Source organism: Clupea harengus, chromosome 17, assembly GCF_900700415.2.
Source record: "Clupea harengus chromosome 17, Ch_v2.0.2, whole genome shotgun sequence".
In the NCBI taxonomy this organism is placed as follows: domain Eukaryota; kingdom Metazoa; phylum Chordata; class Actinopteri; order Clupeiformes; family Clupeidae; genus Clupea; species Clupea harengus.
This window is the reverse complement of record NC_045168.1, coordinates 9,263,379-9,277,916: the sequence shown is the minus strand read 5'-3', so window position 1 is coordinate 9,277,916 and position 14,538 is coordinate 9,263,379. Positions and strand designations below refer to the sequence as shown.

General features: G+C 42.6%; 1 protein-coding gene across 1 annotated transcript in view; it reads right to left on the bottom strand.

The window, feature by feature from the left end:
* Positions 1 to 686: 686 nt before the first annotated feature.
* The window catches only part of dnajb6b (DnaJ heat shock protein family (Hsp40) member B6b), a 35,618-nt gene continuing 21,766 nt past the window's right edge, over positions 687 to 14,538 (bottom strand). Inside the window, exons 9-10 of the mRNA XM_012815211.3 lie at positions 3,676 to 3,834; positions 687 to 2,707 (exon numbers count right to left, since the gene is read on the bottom strand). Coding sequence (XP_012670665.2) covers positions 2,607 to 2,707; positions 3,676 to 3,834 — 260 coding nt within the window. The 3' untranslated portion in view covers positions 687 to 2,606. The remainder of the gene's footprint in view (positions 2,708 to 3,675; positions 3,835 to 14,538) is intronic.

Here is a 14,538-nt window from a genome sequence, read left to right as displayed (position 1 = left end):
CACGGACATAAACACAGGATCCCTGGACCTTAAAAAAGTTGACCCCCGTATTGAGGTTCCTCATTTGTGCAAAAATGCTTTTTGGAGAGTCTCTCTCTTCTGCAGTTCGAAGCAGGGGAAATAAATAAGTGCTGAAACGGTTTGCAAATTGAAAGCAATAGAGAGAGTGGAGCCATCACACCCATGCTGTTTAATTAAGCCCACAGAGAGTTGTGTCAAGGAACCAAGGGCCACGTGACTCGGTGGGTCATGTGAATGTTTCAAGCAATATGAATAATACAACATAGCCCCAACCAAGCCGTCCTGAAATAAATGGAAAATGTCGCCACCTTCATGGTTGAGCCGTTGACAGAGTAATCCGAGGGTGTGCAGGGTAAGTGGGCTTCCTCATTCTTCCTTTCTTCCGCCCCGGCTTTCTTATTCTTTTTTTTTTTTTCCACTTTTCTTTCCTTGGGACCAAAAAAAAGTAAAAACCCATTTGCCATCCTGGTCCACTGGTCCAATTAATAAATGAATGGAAATGCAGAATGCAAATCACAAATGGGGTTATTCATTTTCAGTTTTGTACCAATGTACCATTTATTGACTGATGTTAGAGAAAACAAACCTATTTTCTGTGTGACAAATATATAACAAAAGTAATGATATACTCAAGTACTGTATCTGCAGTGAACAGACACAATCTGTTTTCTTTTTCTTTAAAGCTTTATTATGCAGTTATAGAAAATAATTGTTTCCAAAAAAATATGTCCACCTCCTCACATCCCAAAGAATGTATGCACAGGCCATTCACTATACAGCACAACAAACATGATGATCAGCTCAAAATGCAAAACACAAATGAAAATGTTCTTTTCTTCATGGAGTAACAATATCATCCTACCGTGTAGCTCTTAAAACAAAAGACCAAGCATCTTCATCAGTTGAGATGAAATGGAAATTCATGCAGTTCTTTGATTTATTATTTCAATCATGAAGGACCACTAAAATATTACAGCGGAAAAATATGCCCCCAATACATTTACACTTTATCAGTCCTTTTGCTGGTGAGTGGTTTCAGTTCAGTGTTGCACAAAAATAGATTCCTAACCACAGTAGACCACACACCTGATGAATGCTGACGTAAACTCAGGACAAATAACATTACAAACTTTTAGTTTCCATACAGCTAGATGGATCCAGATCAGTTTAGCCAATTAAATAGCATTCAATGTCTAGAGGTTTGCTTCTTCTTTGCCCAAGGTTCCTGGCCTCTATCCAATGTTAGTTTAATTTGACAACACACAACTCAAAGAGAGATTACCTCCAAGTAAATGGCCACAACCCTGATGGATGTCCATTTATTTCACAAAGATCTTCTCTTTTTATTTCTGTCTGATTTCAAAGTTGGCTTCCTCACCGTCACACACCGCTATGACTGACCTAAAACAGTGTCAAAGCTGCTCTCTATTTTTATCACACAGAAGCCTCTCGCTGTCTAAAACACTAGGGCTTTTATTGTCCGCCATTGATTTCTGCTTCTTCTCCTTTGGCCTGAAATATTGATACAGCGTTTAACGTGGGGGTGGAGGACAGCGCAGTGACAACTTGTTCTCTCACTTCCCCGCATAAATAATGTACATCATTCTACCTTTTCTCTCTCTCTCTCTCTCTCTCCCTCTCCTGCTCCTGACTTCTCTCTCCCTTTGCTTTAGTCAGGGGCCGTGACTCTCCCTCATCTTTGACCTCATTGGTCAGGTCCTCTCTGAGGGCTGGGCTCATCGGATCTGTCGGCAGTCCCTGTCTTTTTCATTTCTCACTTACCCCGCGACCCACCCAGCACCCCCAAATATCGTCACCATGTTCCAAACCGCTTGCCTACTCCTTGACCACTGAAAGACTAATACAGCTAACAGAGGAAATACCACATCATTTACATTATCCAATAAGCCTTAAAGTCTTACTGTTATGAATTTGAGTAAGTGAATTTGAATGACTTGTTTCTGACACTGAATACTAAATGAAACTGTGAAGATTAGTGTTCTTTGAAGCACCTTCATGTTCTCATACGTTTGTCTAAAAGTAATTGTTTTCTACATGGCTTAACTGGATAGCAGCAGTGGCCTTGTATGAGCCCTTGCTGTTCTGTGTCTGTCCACATGAAATGTTAACACCACACACACAAAAACAATCATCCAAACACACATTAACACAACTGGTTAAAAGGTTGGGCGGAGGAGAGACGCGAGCCCTCTCCACTGGCGTCTCCTTTTGGGTAATTAGAGGCGAAGCTACATTCAAGAGGAAAACCATCACAGAATCAGGAAAACAAAACATGAGCTCATGAGAATAAGAAGAGACCTTGAGAAGTAACTACATATTCAGGCTTAAACTGCTGAACAGGGTCTCTAATGGACAAGGAGAAAAGAGAGACTATTCCTGCATCTTAGCGGGATGTACAAATAATACTAGTAAATAAATAAGGGGGTGAGATAGCACTGAGGCACTGGCATATTGTGTGTGTGTGTGTGTGTGTGTGTGTGTGTGTGTGTGTGTGTGTGTGTGTGTGTGTGTGTGTGTTTATCTCCTCTTCTTTGCAAAGGATGGAACAGTGACCATGGCTTCCTTTAAAACCAGGCCCCAATCCGGGGAGCCAATCGGGATGTGCGTTTCTTTTTAGTCTCTGTATCTTTCAACCACAGTTTCTTCCTCCTGGAATCAAAGAATCCTAAAGGATGAAAGTCATGTCAGAGTCATGATCAATCATGGAGTGCGTACCTTCAGATATGCAACATCAACAAAATCAAGAAAAGTGAGAACATGCTGACTTACCTTAGCTTAGAGTTCACAATAACCTTTAATTAACTACTATAATTACAATGTATACAACAATTTGGAATATCAGATTTGGTGTGATTTGAAGCCGGATGTAATGTCATAATATTAAAAACCTGGCAGCCTGCCAGTTACAGTCTTCCATGACTGGTAGAATATTCCACTAATATCCCACACAGCATCATTTCCCATCCCTTTCCTGAAATATCGCTTTAAAAACATCCAATTAAGAGCTCACAAAGTTAAGATATTAGCTTGACTTCTCAAAAGCAAAAGCTGGGTTACACAGCAAATAATTTACCAAACAACCTAAGTTTACTCAAGAGCACTTCAAATCTCAAGGAAAGCTACCTAAAACCTCATTAAGAACATCAAAGAGACTGGGAACAAGACGCCCTGATGTGAAATGTAAGACATGACATATTTTACAGCGTCTTCTGTCCAACAACTCCATAGGGAGGAAATCTCTTTTAAACTCCTGCCAGTGAGTATCCAAATGGGGTGTCTTTGCTCAAATATTTAGAGGCAAATTCAAAAGGCAAAATTAGCCCTAAATTGAGTCTCTTTATAGAGGATGGGCTTCTTGCTTCTCTTTTAACTGACAGGCATTCATACCCCAATTACCTGTTGGTGCCGTTTCATTCATAGTGTTCATAACATGCTGTTGATGATATTTTTCTGAAGATAGTGCATCTGTTTTATACTGCTGCCTTTCACTTTATGCAAAGTGTTCACTGAGGCTAATACAGAATTAGCTGAGAGCGCAGCAGGGGCACACTGGAGGCCTAAGCCTGCTCTTGCGACCCCCTACACCCTGATCTGCTTTCCTGCGGAGTGAAGGTCATGTTTGGGGGGACACACCTCTAGCGAGTCCCAGGCTCTGTAGGCCTCTCTCCTCCTCCTCTTCAGGGGGGTTCTGGGCGCTGTTCCTCAGATAGCGACCGTGGGAGGCCGGGGCGGGGAGCGAGTTCTGCCGCCAGCGATGAGGCTCTTCTTCCAGGGCGTTTTCGTCAGCTACATCTGTGTGTACAGAGACCAGTGACTTGTATGCATGTGTCTGTGTGTGTGTATACAAACCATTTGCGCAGGGTGAATATCAGTGTATATGTGTTTTGTGGGTGTTTTGTGTGGGTGTTTTTTTTGTGTGTGCGTGTGTGTGTGTGTGTGTGTGTGTGTGTGTGTGTGTGTGTGTGTGTGTGTGTGTGTGTGAGTGTATACCAGTACGCAGATATTAATTGTACGCTTGTATGGTGTGAATGTTTGTGTTTACAAGCTGTCTAATTTACCAGTCAGTTTCAAATCTCTCTGAACAGGTTTGGGGCACCCTGTGTTACGATGTATTTCTGGATGTGTATTTCAGTCAGAAAGCTTTATGTAGAAGCAATGACCTATCACCATAGTAATGATATTACTGAATGTTGAAGAAGCAGTGGGGTAAGTGCTTCTTCTTAAGGTTTCACATACATATACACATACACCCACCCACACACACACAAACACACACAGGCTGCCTTCCGTAGTGTGTGATTATTATCATGTCACTTATATTTACACCAAACCTAGGCTTTGGATAAACTTTAAGAGTGGTGAATACTAAATAGTCAGGAGACAAGCCGTTTTTGACAGGTGTCTCCACAGGTTTACACAACTGCTTTTTTCTCTCATGCAGAACACTCCTGTATTTATCTTGCCACGTCCATGACATCAAAAGCACAATCAGGGGGCCAAAATGAGAAGCATCACCTATTATCAAAGCGTCATTCAGACAATAACAGCAACACTAGACTAGTTTGTATACTCGCGCAAAAACACCGGGGAGAAATGTACAGAAAGTTCAAACATTCCCTCCGGCAAAGCATCTCTCTCGCTTTCTCGCTCATAAGACCTGCCGTATATACCATTTCTTATTTCATGTGGCACGCTTTTATTGTGATTAGTCATGTAAATAAAATGAGATTTCTTTATTCTTTTCTCTTGGTAATTTACATTTATATTGAATTAGCGTCGGAGAGGCTGAGAGTGGAGAGGGGGTGATTACGCCAGGAGATTACGGGCAGATTTCATCGCCATTGTGTGGTGTAATTAAAGAGGGAGAGCCGAAGAAAGGAGACAGATGCTCCCGTGCCGAACCTGTTTTCATTACCAAAGAGGTCCATACTACCTCTAGAAAACCACTCCCACCGCATCCTCTTTCTCTCAGCCCTCCCATAATGTCTCCTCAAAACACCCGAGTTATTATTCATATTATGAACATTTACAAGTCAAGCCTTTGACAAACCATGTCACTTGAGACACATCAAAACCGAAACCAGAGCCATATCAGACTCACCTACAAGAATCAAGTTAGCGAAAGCTGATAGGATGATCATGGGATGAAAGAATAGCATGAACACTTAGATATTCTCACTTCATCCCTGTGGATAGAAAACAATGAGGAATTTACTAAATTAATGAAATGCTGTCGGTAACATCAACATATCAACATGTAGACTATGCAATAAAAGTCTTATGAGCTGCCAGTTCATCGCTGTGCTCATGGTTATTCAAAAATGTGGCCTATACATAAAAAAAATTGTAGGACTTTAAATTTTTTCTATGTTCATATTCACCGATTAGACTGTAAACAAAACAAATAGATCTGACTAAAATAAGCTTTTCCTGCTTGCTTATATAACAGTTGAGAACAGCTACCTACAAAATAACAAGGGTTCCAGTCATTAGTTGGTCATTTCAAAATAAACTCACTAATTTGCAAGCCTTCTAATAAGCCCTTGGCAACTCATTGTTTGTGCTGTCTGTTTAGCCAGCTGCCAACAACAGTAGACAATATATAACCTGCATCATCAGGGCATCACTTTCTCCGGCCTAACAGCCCAACATCATGGGATTCACAGTTGGCCAGTGCTTTGGACAGATATATAGCCCATACACCGATGCATTTATGGTACCCCCATGTGTGTGCAAATGTGAGGAAATGTCTTGGTGTGATATCCTTCGTAGCCCTCGGGTGGGTGTGTGTGTGTGTGTGTGTGTGTGGGGGGGGGGGTTGGCTTTGTGATATGAGAGTGTGAGCTTGGTGTCGTGAGCATTGCACAGCAACAGCCTCCCCGCTCCCCGCGCCCAGATGACACAGCCTTCCTCTCTGCTAATAATGTCATCCGCGGCATGGCCACGGCCGGCTCAATTTGCGCTCTCCTTCCCCAAGCATGTCACCTCCACGACTGTCTGCGCAAAGAAGTGACAGAGACTACAATCAGGGATCGGAACTGTTGATTGTATGAAGGAAGAGGGTGATAGAGGGGGAAGGATGAAATGGCACGAGAGAGAGAGAAGACAACACTGGGCGAAATGAGAGAGAGACATAGAGAGGCGTAATGAGCCTCGTCAAACAGAGACAAAGGCAACCTGGCAAGACTCAATTTACCTCTCCGGATGAATGGAGGTCTTATTACCACGGGGTCAGCCACTTCGACCCTGTAAATTCGCAGTCCATTACTGAAGGCACACGGACACCCATCGGTCCCTCTCTCTCTCTCTCTCTCTCTCTCTCTCTCTCTCTCTCTCTCTCTCTCTGAGAGAGAGAAAGAGAGCACAGCCCCTCTCGTAAAGGTATCCAAACCCATCACAGTGTCTAAATCCCAGTCAGGGAATTGGAAACAGAAAATGAGTGTTGCTCGTTCTTAAGCGTCCTCCGCAAAACATTCAAGTGGCAGCAGGTCCTTCTCTGACAGCCTTGAATAACAAGCAGTGTTTGTTTGCCCGTGAAAGGCAGTGCTGGCGGTCATATCAGATTTTAAATTTTAAGAAATGAAAATGAAAACAGAAAGTCATTCTAATACCATACGGTCTTTCTCCACAGGGATAGCAAAGCGGATGCTTTCCAAAGAGGCGTCCACTGCTTTTTTCTGATCAATATTTGTTTCTATTATATATGGTTACCTGGGAGACAAGACTTAAAAAGAGAGAAAGGGAGAAAGAAAAGGGGAAAGAGCATAATCCATTATCATTTAATTACTTTAAACAAAAAGCAAAAAAAAATCAAAGAGCAATAATGATAATGAGATCTTTTAATAGGCCTACTCATAAAGAGGAGGGCTGCTTTTATGCTTCGGATCAAAGCGGTGCTTTAATTTCAAGTACAAAACACGGACCATGTCCCAGACTCATTCTCCATGCATGGATTTGCAGCCTTTGTGCTCTGTGTGATTTTGTTTATTCGGGTCGTGCTGAAAGTGAGGCCAATGAATAGGCTCTATATTTAGATTGGCGGAGGTTGGTTGCCAGAGGAAACAGACACACACACCTGACAAGACTGAGCCAAGCCTGGTGATTGGCATTCTGACCTCAGATTAGTTCCAACTAGACGACCATCACCAGATGAAGCTCTCATGAGCTGGTTCAGTTTGCAGTAAGAAAAAAAAAGAGCTGCTGTTGGAAGTCAGTGTGTTTCCTCTCGTCTCTGATTCATAAATATACCGGTATGTCTAGCCTTGCAACATTCGGCTCCTCAAGAAAAACATCATTGCGGTTTTCTCAAAGCAATGGTATGAACATACCGTTATGTGCACATGAAATTCATGGTTGTCATCATACAGGTTGTAGCTGCAGAATGCATTTCCTCCTACTATAGTTGTATACCCTATCCATGAGCATATTTGTGTTCTACACTTCTACATGCTTGTCACTATAATAATGATGATTAGAGCCCAGGCTTGGACTGGCGCGCCTAGTGGGCCGCAAGGCCACCAGCAATGTGAGGGGAAAAAATTGTTAGAAAATATTCGACCTGCCGCCGGTTGCAGCCCACTTGAGCAAATTACGGATACTGTATTCGAAAATATGGATCTTGGTACGCATAATGCTACCATATACGATTGTATGGAGTCAGAGCACTCCTGTTGTAGCTGTTGTTCTGTGTACAATTTTCATGTCATTTCCCTCTAGAAATATAATGTTGAATGCATCATTCACTGTAGTTAGCTAGCTAGCTAGCTGGCTAGCTAAACTGAACATATGACAAATTGATTTTAGAAAATGATGACACTGGAGTACAGCACGCTGTGAATATCGCCCACACCAACTAAGCGCGTGAACATATGGCAATGCTCTCTGTTCTTAGTTACTCCTTTTACAGGGTGACCAGACCTCCCCGTTTTCTGGTGACAGTCCATGTTATTGGTGGCCTTTCCCCAGCAGTAACTGTCCCCAGAAATGTCCCCGATTTTAACTATGAATTGAACAGACCGTGCAGACGGGCAGATGTCTCATGCTTGTTTTGGCCAACAGAGGGGGCTGGCTGCTCACTGTAGTAGCTTCATATCACTGTTCCTCTTCTACTAACCACTTGCTTGCCTAGTTTTAGAGAAAACTGCAGTGTAAACCCCACCCAGAAGCTAGCAAGTGTTAAAGAAATCCACAACATGACCATAAATGTATTTTCAAGCCAGGAGGTAACCCACAGATTAAAGCACGGGTGGGGTTACGGGATTTAGGAATCGTATTACCAGGTGATAGGTAGTTGATTTGTAAGCATCCACTGGATGTAGGCTAGTCCATCTTTTTTTCCCACTGTAACACTTTTTTATATGTTGAGTTTTTCCATAACTGAAGCTAGCCCAGTTAAATAATACAAATATTTAATATGAATATGAGTTATAAGATCATACAACCACTGAATCTTTTGTGGTAAACATAGCTATCCCTGTCCCATCACGCACCTGACACAAACACACAAACATTCAGTGTTGCTTTCTTGCTAGACTTTTCAGACCCTCTTAGCAACTATATTTCTAAAAAGTGACGAGCGTCAAATCTCAAAGTTTAATAAGTACCCTATTATACCAGTCGGCCTTCACCGTAGTCACACTACAACAGTAACTATGGTCAAACTGGAACTGTCCCCCTTCTTTATTTCATAGATAGTGAAAATATTGAATATTTGAATGATATATCGACCTGCCGAACTGAAAATGCTCTGGTTTTCATTTATGGACACCTTATCTTGTAATGTTGCTAGTTGTGTTAATGCTCCATGTGATCTTTTATTAAAAAACGTACACAAAAAAAGAAGCCACGTCCCGCATGTTGCAGAATACACACAGCTTGTGCCAGTACTGTGACCAACTGTACATGCTGAATATGCAGAATGCATTTTATCGGCATTGAAAATGTTTTTAGATGTTTAAAGAGAAAGAAGGAATATTTTTAGCATAAGGTGCAATATTTTCCATGTTTGATTTTGATGCAATCCAAAAGCAATCCTAAAGTATTCAGATTAGATTATGTTTTTTTGTAATCCCTTTACAGAAATTGCTAGGTAATTTGTATTCTACATTACATTGTAGACTACATTTCAAAGTAATCTGACCCAACGCTGAACAAAACATGATCCCATGGGAATCAAACCTGTATGCCTTACTGTGATATGTGATACTGTAATCGCCATATCATGGTGTTGCTCTGACCAGAAATGTCTTGTAGCCTAACTAATAAGGCAGCTTTACTGATGTTACGCAAACAATGACTATCTAAACTGTGAATTTAAACAGGTGCTGAGAAACATTATACTGACTCAGAGCATTTTTGCCCCCAACCTAATATAAGTGCACCCTTGGACAGTTCCATATTCACATTTAACTACAGCCAACCAGCAACAGAAAGCAGAGGCAGCATCTTCAGAAAATGAACGACACCAAGAGTCAGTGACCTCGTCACTGGCTCCCTGCCAAGTTGCGAGGGGAATACTCACTCCTCTCACATAAATGCCGCTATTCAGCGACATTGAGGATCACCACCAAAAAAAGCCGCGTCAGCATAGGCAGTAAGCAGCTTTACTTTTGCGCTCTCTCCCCGTCGACCCCCATAACTCCATCTCTCCACGCAGCCACACCGTCCGGTGCTGTGGCCTGAGCCGAGATAGCGGGGGCTAGAGCCATCACTTGAAGGAGCTGGCGCAAAACCGGATGTTTTCCCATCCGCCTATACTCTATCAGTTTCATCTTTCATAAGGCAGCCAGGGGTCCCAGGCTCCACAGCCGGGCGTTGATGAGCGTCGTGACAAGGAACCGTCCGGCCTGTCGAAGACGCACAGACGTCATGACTGAATGAGAGGAGTTTGTGTTGCGTGAGACAAATGTGAAAGTGGAGTCTCAATATTTCCCTCACTTCGATCGCCAGTCCTAGAAATTAACTCCCGAGGTCTTACAGATGATCCTATTTGCAGGAGTGTCGGTGGGTCATAATGATTCAATAATAGGCCTATTTCCCTTAAATTGTGTATGTATAGCCTTCTATAATTATAATAATTAAGACCTTTGTCAGGTTTTTAATGGCACACACGACACACTGGAACACACACGTGCATATATGGAGGCGACACAGGACACACACACACACACACACACACACACACACACACACACACACACACACACACGCAGGTAGGCCTGAGGTCGCGGTGAATTTATTTTCTGCTTATTCCCATCCTGGACAGTCCTTCCTCCAGGACCCCCCAGGAGCAGTGGGCAGCTTGTAGCGCCCGGGGACCAAGTGAAGTGAACTGTCCATCTTTGGTCAGGGATGGACATGTGTTCTGTTATTTTGCATGTTTTTTCTGTTGGGGTCCTTAGTGAAGAGAACATGCAAACTCCACACATAAAGGCCCGGGAGATAGCCCACCTGAGTACTGAAGGTCTGGGGAGGAGCTGCCCCCCAGAGCCAACAGCGCCCCATGCGGGAATCAAACCCATGACCTTCTTGATGTGAGGCGGCAGTGCAAGCAGTGCAAGCAACTGAGCCACCGTGAGCCATCTTCTACAGGTAGCCTACAGTTGTGGGGACAGATGTAATTGACTTAATTTCATGTTATGTCTTAAGATACTGTCTAACTTGATGCGATGAAACCCACAGACAACATGTGGGATGGCATCAGTATGTTACGTTCAAAATTACAGCTTGTGTCTCGATCTCTGTGAAAGTTAGACAGAACTGTTTTCTGGGGCACAGTTGCCCAAGATTTTGACTGCACAACTGATGCGTTTTGGCAGGAACACAAGTAGGCCAACAGGTGGTTGTGATCACTGATTTCCGAACTAGATCCTAGTACAATTATGGCATACAATGTGTTATATTCCAATTGCCTTATCAAATATTAGAAGGGGTCGGCCGGTGACAATTGTAACACGCCACAATCAGTCGCAACCAGCGTAACAAGTGAAATAGGTTAGCCACTGCTGCGAAAATGAGAAACCCTTGGTTTGAAAGCTTGTAATCTCACTGGCATGTGAAGACTACAATTTAGAAAGAATCCTTGTCCACCACTATTTTGGTTTGGATAATGCATGGCTGTTGCCATAAAAATTGTCCTCGGCCACTCTGACGGCGGTCCCTGACACCTGACATTCACTGCATTTAGATGGAAGTTTGAGAAAGACTAAAACACAATTGAATTAGCAAAGTAATATATCGAGACGAAAGATGTAGGCTATGTTGTATAGACCTGTATGTTAAAACGAAAGATGTCACTTATGCCGATTTTTTTTTTAAACAAGACAATAACTATGCTCCAACAGTAGCCTACCTGGCCTGGTTTTTTATTTAGCAACTAACTTTGGAGATATTTTTCAACATGAGGTCAAACCTATTTTTACCTCACTCTCCAAGAAAAACACAACAACGTGTGAAAGTGAAGAGCTAGTGACGCTGTTTTTTTGGCACATACACACACAAAACTGGCTAAAGCTCTGTGTCAATGTTTCTTCCGCCATGCTGCTGTCAAAACTGGACAAGAATTCTAATGTGAGCAGGTTCTGGGGTGACGTCCTAGTCGAAAACTACGGAGAAACAGCACCATCTATCGTAAACCCCTGATCAATCGCCCATTGAATTCGTTCTAGAGTAAAAGTAATGTCACTCTGTAGTCTGGATTTAAAGTGCACAGTGTTGTGCTTTAAGTAGCACTTACATGAAAATATAAAACATCCTTAATGACCATGTTATGACTAATTTAATTATTCAATGATGTTCAGAGACAGACAAATAAACATCCATTTGACAGATGTTGTCATTACACATACTAACTAATGTAGCATTCGATTCTACAGCAATTGCCAAATATCTCTGCATCAAGTCCACTTTAACTAAAAAAAATCATATACAAAAATGTATGCAATTGACACGTTTAGATCAAAGGCTGCATTTAGAGCTTTATGCCAGCAGGGGGAGGCATTGTACTATGAAAAGCTCACTAGCGCAAACATGGCTACTGCCAAATACCATCAATGTCAACACAATCTGCTGGCTCTCTATCTGTTTACAATCAAACACAGTATGTAGAATTCACACATAAAAGGTCAAATTCACTTGAAAGCGATAAATATTATCAGCAATCGCTGCAGAGCAGGCCAGTGGAGCACCTGTCTGTGTGTGTGAGCTGATGAGATGTGCCGTGATGTGCTAATCCCTTTCTGCTGGAACTCTCTTTCTCTCCCCCTCTCAACACAACCGGACACACACACACACACACACACCACAAGGGATTATAATCTCCCTCTTGGTCCATTAATACTTAGCAGACTGATGTTAGTCCAACACCTATAAACCCTATGTTCATGGCATTCAGAATCAAAGGGATGTTGTGATAATGCTGGAGTAAAGGAGCCATCACTAAGAGAAGTGGGTTAGGGCCCTGTTTTATCAAACTGAATGAGAGCATTTCCTAATTGATGGGGCTCAAATTTAAAGGGCAGGCAGTGTGTCCCCTGTAACCGAATGCAGTTTTGATAAAAAATGCATTGAAGGGACCTTCTGGCAATCTCCCCCAGCAATCAGCAGCGGGCAAGGGCATTTTCTTCACTCTCTCGCTCTCTCTCCCTCCCCCTCTCTCTCTTCCTCCCCCTCTAGCCCTAAAACATGAGCTTGAGCTACACGCTCACAAAAATGTACTGCGAGAAATGTAAACAGACTCTTCTGGCACATTCCACAAGACTGGTGTGTATTTGTGTTATGCTTCCTGTGCAAACTCTTGTCTCCTTTTTAACACACACATATTTTTCTCCTTGAGCCCTCTAGCTACAAGTCATGCATCACTAGCTATAACAGCCTCCACCCTCTTTTATAGTCTATGCCATGAGGGCTGTTAGTCACAGCCAATAGCCTCAGTAGATAACATCTGTGGGCAGGAAGCTTTGAGAACAAACAGTGCAACATTGGCCTCAGTGCTGTGGCCTGTTCAGGGTTATAATCTTGCACATTTTGCACATCCATGATTTACGTTCAAAGTTACACAATGCAAATCAAGTCTTTGGCATTCAAATGTTCAGGTACAGGTTGAGGCATAACCCCAGCACAGATTATGAAGCCATCAGAAACTCAGAACTCTTCCTGCATTGGCATGGTGGGCCAGAGGCAAACCACACGCTTTACAAACAAATGTTAGAATTCATCCTGCTTTATGTGATGTTTATAGACAGGCCAAATAAGAGAGTGCGGTTCGGTGTGCGGCTCTAAATCTGGGCAGATCGCCTTGTTTAGGAGCGGAGTGAGGAGGTCAGACAAGACACGAGTGAAGAGCTGGGGGAGAGCTAGGAGGAGACACGGCTCGTTCAGAAATGTCAAATCATCACATTCTCTCACATAAGAAAACAGACACACACACACACACACACACACACACACACACACACACACACACACAGACCGGTCTACGACAGATACTTTGTTAAACAGACATAGATGAACACACAACGCACACAAAACATTGATCCACAATCACACTATCCTTTAGACAGGACATATTAGACACACATTTGGACTCACACAGACACAATTACACTGTCAACACACACACACACACACACACACACACACACACACACACACACAGTAGCAGTGACCAGATATGAGTTCCACCACCACAGTGACTACTAGAGTTAAAGCAACAGTAAGATGTTTTGGTCAAAAACTAACAATCTAACCAATGAAAAGGCATAAAAACACCAACAGCACAGCTAGCACTGACAAAAGGCTTGCTAGCATGCTCACTCATGTCTTTTGGCTAGTGCTTTTTTTTACATATTCGCAGGGTTGTCCGACCCGGACCACAGAACTGCACAGTTCATAGCCTAGGTGGCTAGTTGGAAAGACCGGTGTGTTTATGTCCTTCACAACGACAGTGGTACAGAAGTCGTTTAGTAATCAGAAGGTTGCTAGTTCGATTCCCTGTTGAACCGTCCTTGAGCAAGACACTGAACCCCTAATTGCTCCTGATGTGCAGTGTGCCATCAGTGTAAAATGTAAAATGTGTATAAATTGTAAGTCGCACATATGTAAGTCGCTTTGGATAAAAGCGTCTGCTAAATGACTAAATGTAAATGCCATGACAATTAATTTGAAGAAAATACCAGAACTAGTTGCTTTTAAAAACATGTGTCAAAAAAAAAAAAAAAAAAAAAAAAATGGAGGCTACGTAAACCATAACCTCAAAGGCTACACCTAAAACCGTCAGGCAAGAGTGTTAATTACCGTGTTGGGTGAGGCACGGAGGCCGGCTGGAACTGCACACCTGCCTCCCAAGCAATTAAGACTAATAGATGGACGCTGGCTGTAGGAGAGAGGAGCCAGAGCTTGCTCTGTTATTACACCACTGGGGATTCAGTTTGCACTCAAGCGCATAGAAGCCGTTTGGATGGTATTAAAAGAAAAGAAAAAAAAACACCACACACACAC